The sequence below is a fragment of the Miscanthus floridulus genome, chromosome 15 (assembly GCF_019320115.1).
Source record: "Miscanthus floridulus cultivar M001 chromosome 15, ASM1932011v1, whole genome shotgun sequence".
NCBI classification, from domain to species: domain Eukaryota; kingdom Viridiplantae; phylum Streptophyta; class Magnoliopsida; order Poales; family Poaceae; genus Miscanthus; species Miscanthus floridulus.
In genome coordinates, this window is record NC_089594.1 from 21507231 (window position 1) to 21524056 (window position 16826).

General features: G+C 46.2%; 1 protein-coding gene and 1 pseudogene across 1 annotated transcript; both read left to right on the plus strand.

Annotated features, from left to right (window-relative positions):
- The first annotated feature begins 3256 nt into the window (after positions 1 to 3256).
- Positions 3257 to 6984, plus strand: LOC136507181 (uncharacterized; annotated as a pseudogene).
- On the plus strand, positions 6685 to 9064 carry LOC136508549 (transcription factor NIGT1-like). The gene is made up of 4 exons (XM_066503246.1): positions 6685 to 7147; positions 7251 to 7973; positions 8136 to 8212; positions 8303 to 9064. Exons 1-4 carry the CDS (start codon positions 7009 to 7011, stop codon positions 8687 to 8689), a joined length of 1326 nt encoding a protein of 441 aa, XP_066359343.1. The 5' UTR covers positions 6685 to 7008; the 3' UTR covers positions 8690 to 9064.
- Positions 9065 to 16826: the final 7762 nt, after the last annotated feature.

A 16826-nucleotide genomic window follows, 5' to 3' on the forward strand; every position in this document is an offset into this window, starting at 1 on the left:
CTACTTTCATGAAACTAATATAAGAGATATGAGAGAGATGTAGATTTTATGAACAACGTTATTGTCGCTTTATCAAATGAAGAAATGACCAAAATAAACTTTGTAGATCTTGAGAAGTTATACAACTTTGTAGTTGAAAAGTTTTTCATTTGAATTCATTTAGGGCCTCAAAAATTGCTTTGAAAAAAATGATTTGCCGAGGGCAAAAAAAAATGCACACGGCAAAATGCCTCTTTGCCGAGTGCCAAAAAAGGCACTCGGCAAAGACGTGCCTCTTTGCCGAGTGCAAAAAAAGGCACTCGACAAAGACGCATTTTGCCGAGTGCCAGAAAAAAGGCACTCGACAAAGACGCATTTTGCCGAGTGTCGAAAAATGGCACTCGGTAAAATACATTTTTGCCGAGTGCCAAAAAAAAACACTCGGCAAAGCCATCTTTGCCGAGTGCCGAAAAAAACACTCGGCAAAGCCGTCTTTGCCGAGTGTCCAATAAAATACACTCGGCAAAGCTTCCGGCACTTGGCAAAGTGCCGGTTTCCAGTAGTGCTCATTCATCCATCCCTTGGCCCAATCCCTCTTGTTGATAGATAAAACCTTTGTTGGCGCCGCACTACTCATGTGGTAGCCACGGTCAAGCTCGTATGTCCTCATAGCTCGACGTACGAGATAGCTCACTTTCTACCTTTTCTGAATTGTTTGCACACAATAGCCACCTATTTAAGGCGAGTTAGTTTTTTATCAATTTCCCATAGGGGATTAATCCTTATTCCACTCGGCATTTGTAGGTCTTGGATTTATTTGATTTGATGGAAATATGGTTGGACCAAGTCCAATTAAATTCAACAAATATACTTAGTTGTTCATAATTGACTTAGACGGATCCAAGTGACCACGCATCCTATTGTAAGACACGTACATATTTGCTTGTCTAATTAAAAGGAGAAAATTTCTTCCTCCACTTCTCGATCTCTCTCTCCCATCTCTCTACTCCTCCGTGTATAAGAATCCTAGCGGTATGTGATGAATAAGAGATAAAAGTCCTACTTGGTTTGTTGTCCCGTCTGTGATCCGAACTTACGACTGATGCTCATTAGAATGGTACGTGTCGAGGCACAATTCAAAATCTTATTCTAAGATATACACTACAAGAAAATGGAATATCCTTGCCTGCCAACAGTTTCCTTCAGGGGCAAAACTGAACCCCCAAGGATATATCATTTCCTCGGCGGTCATATGAAACCTCCAAGGAAATGCATATTCTTGATTGTTAACTCAAATCGCCAAAGTAATTATACATTTCCTTGAGTGCTAGTTTGAACTGCCAAGGTAATTCCAGTTTACTTGAGTGTTATTACAAACTGCTAAGGTATTTCCTCATTTCCTTGGTGCTATTTGAAATCGTCAAGGTAATTCATATTTCCTTGGTGTTATTACAAACCATCAAGTTAATTCTCATTTCCATTTCCTTAGGTGTAATTGGAAACCACCAAAGAAGTGATAATTTCCTTGGTGCAAACCCTCAAGTAAATTGTTGTAGGTGCCAAGAAAAAAATGTTCAGTTTCTACTCATTCGTCTTAACTACCAGTACAATGGACTAAGTGCATTCTCGTTAGTTAGACATTGCATTTTATAGATACAAATGCTCCCTTGACATGGTTATTGTCGGAATATTTAGCTCCGGAAATACGGATTAACGAATCAAGCACAAGAATTAGAAGGGTAGCACACAAGACACAGATTTATACTGGTTCAGGTACGTGGTACCTTACGTCTAGTTTGGAATAGATCTCTTTGTTCGTATGCTTGAGTTTACAAGGGGATGTTGATGGCTAGTTGCCTAGATAAGACGAGATGTCTTGGGGTATGAGAAGATATTGATTGGGGCCTCCCCACCCCTCCTTATATAGTCCAGGGTGGGGTTATAGATAGAATCCCGATTGGTTTATATATGGGTTTCCTAGTTTGTTAGAAGGAAATCTACAAGATAGAGTTAGTTTCTAAATATACATTGCTATGCCTTGCCTTCCAAGTAGATGAGGTACCCCGTCTAGGTTGGGCATCTCGTGTAGCCTGTTTGGTATACTTCATCTCACTTGTGATGTATTCCATGCGGTGAGGTACCCTGGGTACATATCACCGACAATTATGAAATGAATACTGGTTTTCTTGATGCATCAATCCAACAAAAGGTACAATTTTGAGTTGCTATGCACCGGAGAATGCATATGGGCACTTAACTTTAGATGTCTAGTTAGTTTTAAAGCTTGCATGCAACATACTAATATTGCATGAAGTCATAGTTTATATACTAAAGTTGTAGAGCCCGAAGAGATATATAACTTTGTAGTTGATGACTTTTTTAAAACTTTTCAGTTTAAACTTTTTTCATCTAAAGTTGTTTAGACTCTTAAATATTTAATACAAGATCCACTAAAGTGAATAAAAAATAAAGAAACATCAACTTAGTCATAGATAACTTTGCGATATAGTGGTAAGTGAGTTTCACCTGAAACCTCAGGTCATGAGTTTGTTTCGGGTCATGAGTTCCATTTTATCCCGCTGTGGCATCCTTGGCAATTCTTACAAATATCTTGGGGTCATCGATCCTCAAAAAATATATATCCTTGGTGGTTGATACAAATACCTTGGGGTTATCAGAACTCAAGAAAATATATATCCTTGGGAGTGTTATATTTCCTTGACGTTGTTAAAAATCTAACCTCATCTTTGTTTTCTTGACGTACAAACCCTTAAGAAAATCATTTGTGGCGGCCGCCCCAAGGTAATTGAATTTCCTTTGCTCTCTACCCTTAGTGTTCCTTCCCTGAGGGGGGTAGCCGCCAAGAATAATTTTCTTCAAGATCTTTATGCTTTTCTTGAGGGTTTTCAGCACTCAAGGATATTTCGTTTTATGGTAGTGATGTTGGAACAGACGATGCAATCTGTATATTTTGTTGCAATGTATAGGTATGCATATTTGCTATAACATTAAAACAAAGAATTTCTTTCTCTAAATTTTTGTCCTCGGACTTTCTAGGTCTGTCTTTCCCTCCACTTGTCAAGTATAGTAGTCCTGGCTAGAGTAGTAGTATCATGTCTGTGGCCCAAAGTCGTGAACTCATCTCCCGTGTTCGTACAAGTTAGAATAGCGCTCGTCCAGCCACAGTATAGAGTTAGATTCTAAAATGTATCGGAACAAATAATGCGTGTTAAAATAGGTCATTTGGCAAGGCTATTCAACCTCTGCGACTACCTGCATGCACGTACTGCCACGACAGGGCACCACCTTCGTGCACCGCCCAATATCGTGGTACAGCGGACTTAACAGCCATGGTGTGAACAGTGGTGCCTCCCTCTGCTGCAACCTTAGCTCGCACCTCGCAGCAGCACATGTCACGGCCGGGTCTACTCCGGCCATCCGGCGATATACATGTGTTTTTTTCTGCTCGTACGTCTGCCTTGGACCGAAGGTTTAGTGCCTGTTTCAACGTTGCTGACAGGAGAACCCAAAGCCAAAGGTTGTGCGATATATAGGTTTTGCTTGTTTCCACTGCTAGGGGTGCGGCGCATTTAAGCAAGACTCGCTCGGAGCCGCGACGTGAGATTGCTCCCTGACGCACGCGCGTTCGATGCTGGGTGTGGCGGGCGCAGGTGTCACTTCTCGCGCGTACAAGGGCCATAGCCCATAGAGGTATATATCGATAATGCTCTCGTGAGAACGTCCGAAGGGACGGACGGACGCAACTTCCCACTCACTGCCGCGCCCGTCCGCGCCCCCTTCTCATCTAAAAAATTTCTCTACACAGGGATGCTCGCAAGGGGTGGTCGCCCAGCAGGGGGCGCTTGCCGGTGCTCGCCAGGGGTGCTCGCCGAGTAGGTGCTCGCCAGGTGGGCTGCTGCGGCCTCGCACAGGTGCTCGCCCAGGCCGCCGAGCAAGTGCTCGCCCAGGGTCGCTCAGTGCTCACCACTCCGCTAGGGCACCAACGAGCTCCATGCGCCGCCGACCTCCGCTCCGGTGTCGAGCTCCACAACGACCAACCTCCATTCGTCCAAGCAGCAAGGTGACATTGCGCTTAAAACGCATGTTGGAAGCTTATGTTTCAAGTGTTTCAGATGTTTCATGTGGATGTTGCATGTGTTTTATCTAGATGTTACACATATTGCAATGGTTATATGTGTTTGTTGCAAGTGTATGCTCCAAATGTTTCAGCTGTTTTTCCGAAGCATATTGCAAGTGTATGTTTCAAATGTTTCAGCTATTTCAGACGTATGTTGCAAGTGTTTTATCTGAATGTTACATATATTATTGCAGTGGATACACACATATGTTGCAAATATATGTTCCAAATGTTTCATCTGTTTTGGACGTATGTTGTATAAGTCCTCCATGTTGCAAGTGTTTCGTATGAGACGCGGAAAGCGGGCGCAGGCAGTCCCCACGGAGCAGCGTGGGCAGGCGAGCAGCAGGGCGCGGGCAAGCAGTAGGGCGAGCAGAGCAGCAGTGCGATCAACGGGCGAGGAGCAGGGCGCGCAACTGGGCACGGGAAGCAGCAGCGCGCGAGCGAGCAGGCTCAGCAGGCCAATAACCGCGGCAGTCCGGACGTCCGCGCGCTAACTCTGCCGGGCATACATAGTACAAGCAAAACCAAGCACGGCCTTTGTCATTCCCGAAGGCCGTGTGTATAGCTGTGAGTTTGAACGTTGTAGATTGTAATTTTGTAGCGGAGGTTACTTCTTGCTTGGCTTGCTGCTTGCTTTCTTACTTGGATTTGTAGTAATTTGTGTACCTAGATCACTTAGTAATTTCTACGACGCTGCTCCAGAAGACCGCAAGGCTGAAGTGGAGAGTCAGGTTCAGGTAGCCAAGCCGGGCCTACAAAAGACCCAACTGGCTTCGGGCTAAAACAGTGCCCATCCCAACCTAGTGAGTAGGTTCAGACCTCACATTTCGGGTCGGGTTTGGGCCTCAATGGACCACCCGTGTTTTTTAGTGTACAAAATGAAAATCATGTTTGCGGCTAGGCTCGGAACGAGATTTATTTTTTGGACAACAAAAACTTAGTCTATGCCCTGTATAGTAGGGTCAGCAGGTTCTGGCCTGCGGGCTAGGCCAGTTTTGGTCATGTCCACCGCAAACTTAATGCTTACACTGTGAGGAGCAAGTTCCCCGTTCCCATGTTTATAAGATCTGACCATTTTTCAGGGCAAAACAACAAAGATTATCAATTCCTAATAAAGATTAGGATTCGCCACGTACTACTGTTCTAATGTACAGAAAAGATAAATAACGATGAAAAATGATGAAAAATAATAGATGTATTACGTCGATTGGCTAGACCTTCTTTCCAATCGGCCATGGATTTTAAACAAGGTTTTAAATCTCTGGCTAAAGGTATTTAACGGATGACCGCTAAAACAGCTATAGCGGAGGCTAAATGGAGCCATAGCCTATAGACACTGAGTTCTACGTAAACACAAATAACTTGATCAGATTTAAAAACTTAATTTTAAATAGGCAGCTACACACGTACGTACTGTTTCTCATGCATATAAAATATTCCTCCTCCCTCCCAAAGCCCCCCTCCCGCCCAGATCCTAGCTAGGCTCTCCCCACCTCCCACTCAGCTGCCGGGCCGCCGCTGCCGAGGAGACCGCCCCCACGATATTGGAGTTGTGGCTGGTGCAGGGGAGCCTCCTGAAGGTCCTGGAGGCGATCCGCGAGCTGGTCACCGACGCCAACTTCGATTGCTCCGGGACCGGGTTGTCGCTGCAGGCCATGGACTCGAGCCACATCGCGCTCGTCGCGCTACTCCGCCGCGCCGAGGGGTTCGAGCACTACCGCTGCGACCGCAACCTCTCCATGGGCATGAACCTCAACAGCATGGCCAAGATGCTCCGCTGCGCCGGCGACGACGACATCATCACCATCAAGGCCGACGACGGCGGCTCCGACACCGGCACCTTCATGTAAGAGTCGCCCAAGCAAGATAAGATTACGGATTACGAGATGAAACTGATGGATATTGATTGCGAGCACCTCGGAATCCCGGATTCTGAGTGCCAGGCTATCGTCCGCATGCCTTCTGCTGAGGTCCTCAGCAGCATCGGCGACACTGTCGTTATCTCGGTGACTGAGGAGGTCGTGAAGTTCTCCACATCTGGAGAAATTGGGAGGGGAAACATTGTCTGCAGGCAGAACCAAACTAGTGATAAGCTGTTGGCCTCTGGATCTCCGTCACAAGTGAGCCGACCGCATACCATGGCTAGAGGTAAGAAGGGAGAGAGAATAGAGTACATACAGCACAAGCACCAGTGTTGGTCGGAGCTCTATAAAGAAGATGGCAAAAATAAACTTGCTCTCTTTACTGAGTTACAGTGGAAAACTATATATACAACTCTACTCATCTAATCCTAGTGCACAGACATGTCAGGCTGCCATGCTGTTATAGTGACCATATGTGACAGCATGACTGACTTTGACGTCCGCTCCTACTGTAACTACAGTTGATCCCTACTACAGTGACACTTGGGGAGAAAAATGGAGTGGGAAAGGGAAGTGGGATTTCTCCGGTATCTTCCCTTGCATCGTTGTCTGGTTGGGCGCTTCACTCCAGAGACCGCGGGCCTAACCACAGCTGCCGGTGGGCCCCAGGGTAGATTCCGCATTGATCCGCGGCATCCGCGCCTGGTCTTATCCCGTTGGGCTTGGGCCGGGCCCCCCACCCGCGTCGCGGCAGGGGAACTGGAATCCCGCCGAATATTCCACGCCCTTCCCTTTTTTCTGTCTTCCTGTGCCACTGTGCGCGCGAGAATAACTGAGAAAGATTCGCCTCCTACGCGACGCCTCGACCTCGATTCCCCATTCCTTTTCCCCTCCGGCCCTCCCCTCCCCTCCCCCGCCTCTCTCGTCTTCTACCTCTCCGGGCTCTCCGACTCTCCCACGGCCCGCCGCACAACAATCAGTGCTGCTGGCCTGGCCCTCTAGCACCGGCACGGCGCAGGACGGAGCATGGAGATGGACCCGCCGCCGCCCCTGCACGCCGACCGCCGCCGCTGCCGCGAGTACCTGCTCGCGCTGGAGGAGGAGCGGCGCAAGATCCAGGTGTTCCAGCGCGAGCTGCCGCTCTGCCTCGACCTCGTCACGCAGAGTAAGTGCGCGCGTGCTCTCACTCGCCCTCAGCTTCGTCTGCTGTGTCGTCGTCGTCGTCCATTTCCCATTGATTTGTAAGTACGTGTGCTGTGGATGTGCAGCCATCGAGGGGATGAGGAGCCACATGGACAGCGTCGGCGGCGGCAGCCAGGAGACGGTCAGCGACCACGGCGGGCCCGTGCTGGAGGAGTTCATGCCGCTCAAGCCCACCCTCTCGTCCTCCTCCGAGGACGACGACGATAAGCACGACAGCTCCCACCACCACCAACACCAACATCACGCTGCCGGCACGGCCAACGGCGGCGTCGATGCCGACAAGAACGACGAGGCGCCGGGGGATCCGGAGACGGCGGCAGCAGCCAGAGCCAGCAGCAGCAGGCGGCGGTTGCCACAGCCGGAGACCAAGAAGGCGATGCCGGACTGGCTGCAGTCCGTGCAGCTCTGGACTCAGAACCAACAACCCCCGCCGGCGCAGCACCAGGATGAGCTGCTTCCGTGCAGGCCGGTGGCGCTCAACGCCTGCAGGAAGCCCGGGGGCGCGTTCCAGCCGTTCGAGAAGGAGAAGCAGAAGGACAAGGAGAAGCAGCGCGTTGAGCTGCCGGCCGCGGCGAGCTCGGCCGTGGTCGGGGACAGCTGCGACAGGGCCGCCACCGACACGGCGGAGAATAATAAGCGCAGCGGCGACAAGGAGACGAGCAAAGGCGGCAAGGACAAGGAGGCCCAGTCGTCGTCGCAGGCGCCCAGCCGAAAGCCGCGGCGGTGCTGGGCGCCGGAGCTCCACCGCCGGTTCCTGCAGGCGCTGCAGCAGCTCGGCGGGTCCCACGGTTAGTTGCTCATCCTTATCCCACCACCTCATCACCAGCACTCCAAATCAAAAAATGTGTACAATTAGTCTCTGACTGATTCGGACGAGCACCATCTATCTAATTAATAATCTAACTAATTGTGGTGTTAAGTTGTTAATGTATGCTCATATATCGATGCAGCGGCGACGCCGAAGCAGATCCGGGAGCTCATGGAGGTCGACGGTCTCACCAACGATGAGGTCAAGAGCCATTTGCAGGTCAGGAACTGACTGCCTCAAAAAAGAGTGTATTTTGCAGCTCATAGTAGCATCTGTTCTCATTTTGAACTTCTTGGTTTGGGAGTTCAGAAGTATCGCTTGCACACGAGGCGGCCGAACTCGACGGCGGCGGTCCAGAGCGGCGGCACCAGCGTAACGCCGTCAACCGCACCGCAGTTCGTCGTGGTGGGAGGCATCTGGGTGCCACCGCCGGAGTACGCTGCCGCGGCTGCGGCGGCGGCGGCTGCGGCAGCACAGCCGCACCAGGTGCACGACCTACCCGGCGACGGGTCAGGAACGACGACGACAACCGCCAACAAGGTGTACGCTCCGGTGGCGACGACGACGTTGACGCCCAGACTGCTACAGCCGCGTCCGCAGAGGCAGTCCAGCAGCTGCTCCGGCGCGCGGCGCAGCGGGGACGCCTGCTCTGGGTCGCCGGCCGTGTCGTCGTCGTCGCAGACCACCTCTGCATAGTTAATGAACGCCCTCGATCGCCAACTTTCCTTCTGATTTTAGCTGACATCCAGCGGTACAGAGACACGTAAACTTGAGAGTTCCTTCTTCGTGCTAGCTTTTTACTATTGCTGCATGAATCGATATATTTCTGAGTAAGACAACAGAATAAGTTACCAAAAAAATAGTAGTGATATGCACCCTGCAGTCCTCATTGTATGTTGTTGTACTAATTAACTTCCTTTGATTGAGATGCTCTGAACGGTTGGGAAGGATGATCGTGTACATCGATTCCTTGGACTGATTGGTTAACTAGAAATCAAATCATGCATCTGTATGTGATGTAAATATTAATAACGTTTCATATATTCCTTTTGGTGTTGTTATTGTCCCTGATTCTGCCGGTGTTTTCCCCTCTTCCAAAATGTAAGGTATTTTAGCTAGATTTATATCAAGTCTACAAGTTTGACTAAATTAACCGAAAAAACATAGCAATATTTTTCATAGCAAACAATTTTGCAACAACAAACAAGTATACTAGTGGAACAATTCGGTGTTATATCCCCCTATAGAAAAACTTGAAACAAAATGAGTAAAGTTCATTTATTTGTCACCCTGAACTTGACACAAACTTTGGAAACTCCAAGAACGGGAAAAACAAACATTATAAATACCCCTCCCCAACTTTCAAAACTATATAAATACCCTATAGCATTTCAAAGTGGATTTGCTAAAAACCTTACATCATACAACCTCAACTCTCATAACCGAACAATTCACCCTCTTGCAATATTAAAAGTAATTTTGATGGTAGTCCATGGATGTGGCACGTGGGCATACACAATCATCCTCTCTCTACATGTGTCCCTAGATCTTCCTCTCCCCCTCTCTCCCACGTACTATTACCCAAATTCGTCCGTCCTCATCATCCAAGTGGTCTCACTAATTCCCTGTTAGGTTTACTCCCACACCGGTAATTGATGTTGGGAGAGCACAACGTATAAGGTGGGGGTGGCCCTCACTATCATGCTAGCCTTTTGGACTGAGTTGGCTCGAGACCTTGGTTTGTTGTAGGCTTCGGCAGATCCAGGTCAGAGGGGTGCCGGCTTGTGGGTAGAGCAAGCGGGGCTGGATCTGCTGCACATTCTAACACATCCCTACTGACCTCACATTGTTGTCATTGTCATCATCGTATCGAAAATCAAGAGTCATGGTGAGCTCTTTCATGTGCTATTGATATTGATCCCGCTACATAGGCCAATATTGATCCCACACTATAGCGGCCACAAGGAAGCCACGGGGTGCCCTTCCCTAATTTGCTACTGCCCGCTGCTCATGGATCTTCGGCCACCCTTGAAAACCACTTTGAACTGTTTAGTTTTGAGTGTATAATGTATGGTCTTTCAAGTTTCATGGTGAATGGTGCATGCTTCAGACTACACCGACATTATATGGCAATCGTGAGCATTGTTGTCGATTGTCGATAGATCTTTCATCGAGATTAGTTAGTTTCTTGCCAGCATGGTGCGAGATAGGACCAAAACCTAATTAAAGCCACAAATCTAGCACTAAACTAAAAAAGAAAGGACAATATTACCATTTACCAATGTGGTGGGTAGGTATGGAGGCCGGCATGAGCCAAAGGATGATATGTTCAGATTTTCTAAGGAACAAAAATGGCAAAATCATGTCAATACGTTGGTGGCTGTTATAGAGCGAATATTTGCCAAACCAACGAATATACAAAGTCGTACACGGTTCTTTATTCAAAAGATAAACGAACTTGGAACGAGCCGTAGCTCGGTCGGTCGGTCTTCCAGCCGCGGAAGCCATCGGTCGTGCGTTCGAGCGCTGCTCGACGCACGATTCCCGCCGGGTTTTCTCCCAATTTCTCCAGGTGCCTCAAACGGAGATATGCCACAATTGTCAAGTGATATATATATATATCCGAACAGATAGTACCATTGTACTTAGATGAGAGGAAAAAAAAAGATAAACGAACTTGTACACTATATACTCGTAATACATGGCTGCACGCACTTGGGTGGTGTTTGGGCGGCAGGAGAGTAGGAGTACTCGTCACCACTCACTTGCACCGGCCAGGTTGGGTAGCGATTCCATGGCAACGGGAATGTTCCCCCAGCACCTCTCGAATATCCCGTGCCGCATCTACCGCTAGTGAGGGTGGTGGTGGCGGGATATTCTAGCGGCTTTTCGCCTCGCGCAAGGGCCGTCCGTCTGGGCCCCTCTTGCAGGCCTTTTTCAGCTAGCTACTATTGAAGAAACTGTGACAGCTAGCCAAACACCGAGTCGTGGTACCCAGAATACATGCCGTTTAGGGCCCGTTCACTTCGCTAATACTGTTTCGACTGATTTGTCGTGAGAGAAAAATATTATTTTAGCTGAAAAAAATAAACTGAAAAGTACGAATTATAAGACAACAGGGCCTGCATATACCGAAGAAAACCACTTCGAACTAATAAAATGAAGAGATTCAAAATCTTCAGATTACTTGACTACGTATTCATCTTCTCACGACTTGCCCCGTAATGTCGACATATGCCAAACTTAGCAGTGGAAGAGAAACAACTCTTTTTCTTTAGCATAATTTTTTTTTGAGCATAAAGAGAAACAACTTCATCTGCTGCTGCTTGAAACCCTGACCACCGAACCAAGATCACCGGTGTAACACGTCCTCACTTTCCACCAACACAGGCAGTGGGAATATGCCAGACACGAATAGGTGCCGAATTTAAGAATCTGAACTGGACAACAACCACACACAAATAGCACATATAACCAAAAAAAAAGTCCTCCAAAGCGACGACTCCATCAAAGATACGGATCGATGTAGTCGCCACCTCCGATCCGCTAGGATAGGATAGAATCGTCACCTCGAACAAGGATAAGGACGCTTACAAGATGAAGGCTCCGTTCGTTTGGTTGAAAAAACAAGCCAAATACTGTTTTGGCCGATTCGTTGTAAGAGAAAAACACTCTTCCGGCTGAAAAAACAAGTTGAAAAAGACGGATTATACGAGAAGCGAACAAGGGCCAAAGCGCGCCTTATATCACTGCTAAACACGGGGACAGAGCACAAAGCACCCAAAGCTTGAAAATAAGGACGATATATCGATATATAACGTGGTATACTGGTATATATTTGCCGTACACAACCAGAACCAGGGGTACGTACATACGCAATGTCAATGCGTGCGCATAGACTGCCAATCCACTTCTACATCATGATCTCGCATTGTGAGCCACGCATCACAGATCAAACGACAGGCAGCTCCACTGTTTACCAGTCTGATTGTCTGACGAGAATCCTGAACTGTGGGGCGATGGAGTGGCGTGCGCCCAGGCCCACGTATTGCCCTTTCGAGGCACCGAAGAGCCAGGATTAGCGCTATCTCAACTTGCAGGTTCGTGGCCGGCCCCTAACCCGTCTCGCTTGCCGCAAAGTTTATTAGCGGGTTTGTAGCTTGCCACGAAGCTACGGATCTTACAGACAAGTGTTCCGCGGACACAACAAACTTGTATGCAAAATCCGTAATACCCGCAAGACGTACGGTACAATATCTAAAAATTATTAGTATCCCCAAGCTCAAGTCTAACCTTTTTCCAGAGGCCCTCCATCAATTGCCCTACGTTAGGCCTGTGTATTTCAGAAGTTGCAACAAATATATTATTTTGGACTGACTTTCAAATTGCTATAATCAGTCAGTGTACGGTAAGCAATCAATCTAGCTAAGCTGTATATTAGCAAGGAGTAAATGAGTATAAGAATTTCTTCAGTATATAATATGACTAGACGTCTAGACGTGCTTTTTATGATTATCTGTTACTCGGTAAAAAGGGCATATCGTCCAGAACAACTTTCAAGTCTGCAGATTCAGATTCTTCTATATCATAGGCAAGAATATCTGGCTATGGAGCATCTTCCATCGTCAATTTACAGTTTATTCTAGTAATTCTCGCCACAACGTACAGGTATCGCCTAGTTGCAAATGGAGTACTCCATCCAGGTTACATGTGGACTTGAGTAGTCAAGTCAGTGTGTATCAGATTCAGACTAGTTGTTTGCGTCAGTTGCTTACGGACAACAGTCAGTCAGGCAGAGCAACAGTTAGATTCAGACTAGTTGTTTGCGTCGGTTGCTTGCGATGGAAGGTTGAGCAGAGGAGGCTGTTGCGGGTCTCGCGGGTTGTTGCGAGGCTTCTCGCTCGTCCAACGGGCTTGGAGGGCTGAAAGTCTTTGGGCCACGAAAAAATTACAGCGGATCCACAACAGCCACGAAGCCTAGTTTTGCGGGACGAGCGGGCGGGTTACGTTAACAACCCACCCCGCCTGCAACTTGAGCGCTATCCTATATCCATTCCACGTGTTAGGGGTCACTTTTGTCCAGATCTCAACACTGGATTTGGATTTGGGGCCTGTTTAGTTCCCAAAATTTTGCAAAATTTTTCAAGATTTTCCGTCACATCGAATCTTTGGACGTATGCACGAAGTATTAAATATAAATAAAAAATAAAACTAATTACACAGTTTAGACGAAATTCACGAGATGAATCTTTTAAGCCTAATTAGACTATGATTGGACACTAATTGCCAAATAACAACGAAAGTACTACAGTACCATTCCCTAAAAAATTTCGCCAACTATACCAGGCCTTCGATGGATGGGTTAGTTAAAATATCGATATCAGTGTCGGATGGTGCCGCAGGATATCCCCATGTTTGATTCTTCGGTTTCCTGCAGGTAGCCTAGTGGGGAATCCCTTGCCGGCTTCGCTGATTCCTCCTCCATCAGTAAGCCTTTTACGTCTTAGAAAGGTTGAGAGTATATAATAAAGTCCAAGTTAGTTCTCCTGGGTTACTACACGAATCATTTGCTTTTTTTTTCGATTACACGGTACAACTCGGACAGATACGTTGATGGTCAAACTTTTAAAGTTTAACTAAATTTGTAGAAAAAAAATTAATAATATTTATATCTCCAAATAAGCTTATTATGAAAATTAATTCAACGATTAATTAATCTAATTATACTAATTATGCATCGTAACTATTAATATTTTCTTATATATATTTGATTAATGTTAAAAATATTTGATTAATGTTAAAAATGTTAATTCAGACAGATATGCATTTAATTTAGCATTAACTTGTATTAACATGAGCTTGGTTTTTACTGTAAATTTCGTCCTCTTATTCATCGCGTGCGAAGACTTAAAATAGTAATGGAAGGAAATAGAAGAATATAATGCACATAGCACATTAATAGTGATGGTTAAAAGTGACGACTCATTAAAAGTGAATGGCTATTTGGCTATCACATCTCTCATACTCCAGAGGGACACAGGCGGTAAAGAGTATAACCCATCGTATCCGATTCAGAGACAATGCCCACCTCTGGAAATATCGCCTGCCTAGATGTGGGTGGTTCGTAGTTGATCAATGGTGTAGCTTAGTTTCCCCATAATGTAAACTAATCAGAGCTTGTTGTGATCCTCCCACAGCTGTAACACACTGCTCATGTAACTGAACTGCAAAGTTTTTTGCAGCTCCTGATCAATCGAAGGTGGGGAGCACTCCTTCCCCCGTTTCCCTCAAAAAAAAACCATCGTATGACCGTCAGGGAAGACCTATAGCCCGTTGTTACTTACTACTAATAGAATTTGTACTTTTCACCATACCAAGTAACAGCCTAGTATTCCTCAAAATCGACATACCAGAACAAAAACAAAAGAGCAACGAAAACTTCATCCCCTGGGCCTGGTGTCCATCGTCTAAACATGTGGCTGTTTGCCTGTTTACACGAACAGGCAAGTCCTGCTGTACAGACGATAGCATACATTCCAGACTTTTTGTCCGAACGAACAAGTTCTAGTTTTTGGCATGGATATTCACAAACTGTTAGTTTCTTCATTCCGGTACTAGTTAGGCCTTCCACAGCGTGAAGCTTCACCAGTGCTGCTTGGAACGTCATGTCATAAGCAATCTTAGCTTTGCTTGTAAAACCGCAGCGTGAGGCATCACTTCCTCCTGTAGCTGGACCCACAATATAGGAATAAAAAAATTAACTTGCTTACTCTTTTCTTCTCTCCCCAGCGGCAGCAGCAACTTTTCAGAGCAAGCAGCGGTGCATGGCAGTACTTTTACCAGCTTTTCAGGAGGCAGGCATCGGCGTAAGTAGTTGCGCCGCTTCAAGTTTTTTAAGGAGCTGGCACCGCATGCTGCAGCATGGAGAGTGGTGCTTATATCCCCTCTCTCTCTCCTATTTAGGCATTACTCTAGCGACACATTGGAGAGGGCCTTAGCCATCGCAAATTTCTTATTGCGTTTTTCACAGCACGATAACATATACATTCCAGACTTTTTTTTGTTGTCCGAACGAGTAAGTTATAGTTTTCGGCATGGATATTCACTACTGTTCTTCGATGCAGAGAATTCAGCAAGGCAAAAATTTTGGCGTCCAGCAATCATGTCATCAACCCATCTTGTGTGGCCATCGGCCGTACGGAAATACCGAGCAATTGCAGTTCCAATCTTCCAGAGATATTTCAAATGTGGGAAATTTTTTCTATTCCTACGTTTCCCTTGAGAAATTGAACTGATTTCTGATTTTTTTTTTAGTAAAATTTCTGTACGGTTCATATGAAATTTCTTGGTTCCAAACAGACCATACGTGCAATGTATACGGAAGTGATGGCCCTCTGGGCAATATCACATCATCGGCGTTCTAGTTTTTGATGGACGATCTAGTATGTATAGTACAGAATACCGCAATACGTACTTTGGCTCAGCTAGTGGATGCGTGTCAGCCCGATGGCAATTGCCAGCGCCCAAGGAAATATAGAATATTTAGCCTGTTCGGTTGGCTGGTTCGTATCGTTGCTGGTTCGTGAAGAAGTACTGCTGGCCGGTTTGTGTGAGAGAAAAATACCGTTCCGGCTGGAAATTTACGATCGTTTACGACAAGCCACAGCCAAACCAACAGGCTGATTAATGCTTATATTGTTAGCTTCCATTGGGCATAGCAAGCAATGTAATACTATCTCCTAAAACTTGCAAAGAAAAAACAACTTTCGAATTCATTCCATGCTTGCTACGTGGATGGGCGCCCCCTCCATAATTTTCGTGCCCTCGCCCCAAACAGCCGGTTTTTAGGCCCCTCGTGGGCTGCATTTTTCCCGTGAAAATGAGCCGATTCCTGTGAAATTTTTATATGATTTCAGTAAAATTTTTATATGATTCCTGTGAAGTTAACTATTCAATAAATCTAAAAATAGAACTCCCAGTTAATTTTTTCATTTAATACAATCATTGATGTACCAAGTAAATTTTAAGGAGCTTTTGGATATAAGCATCTCCAAAAGCTCCTTTAAAGTCACTTGGTAAACTAATAATTATGCCAATTGAATTAAATGAATAGGGAACTCTATTGGAAACCCATCTAATTTGAACTAATAGGGCAATAATATAGCATATGTTTAGTTATCTATAGAACTTTTAGTTGGGGGTATAAGCACTCCATAGCTAATTTTTAGCTAGCTAAATTTTAACTAACATTTGTAGCTAGAGCTAGCAAATAGTTCTAGGTCATCCAAACGGACTCTTTCTTTGATAACTAGCTGTTAGTCTGGTGGGTCAAGGATAGATGATCCTCCTTCATCTATCTTACAATTCCTTGTAAGTGACGTAACAGTGGCCATGTTCTGCTGCACTACTTTAGCAGGACTTTTCACCGAACGAACAGTGTTTTTCTCTCATAGCATTTCAGTATAAGCATCAACATTTCAGTATTCATGAATCCATAAAGTTTGCCTGAAGTTTCAAAAAAAAAAACAGGGCCTTAATTCCCCTGCTTGGGCCCCTGAAAGTGAAACTTGCCTTGTTGGATTTGGGCCTTTCTTGGGCTTACCATGCACTGGTCAAGCCAGTCCAGGAAGTCAGTCTGGAAGCGGCGCATTGGTTGCAGCTATGGGCCAGGCCAGGCAAGACACAAAATGCTGGCTGCTTCTAACGGCTTGTTTCCGTGATCAAAGAAATGCTGCTGTATACCGTACAGGTCAGGGTCACGCAGACGTTAGTTGTCAAAAGATTTAGCGCAATTTAGAATGACACGATCTCATAGATTACACTTTGATCATTC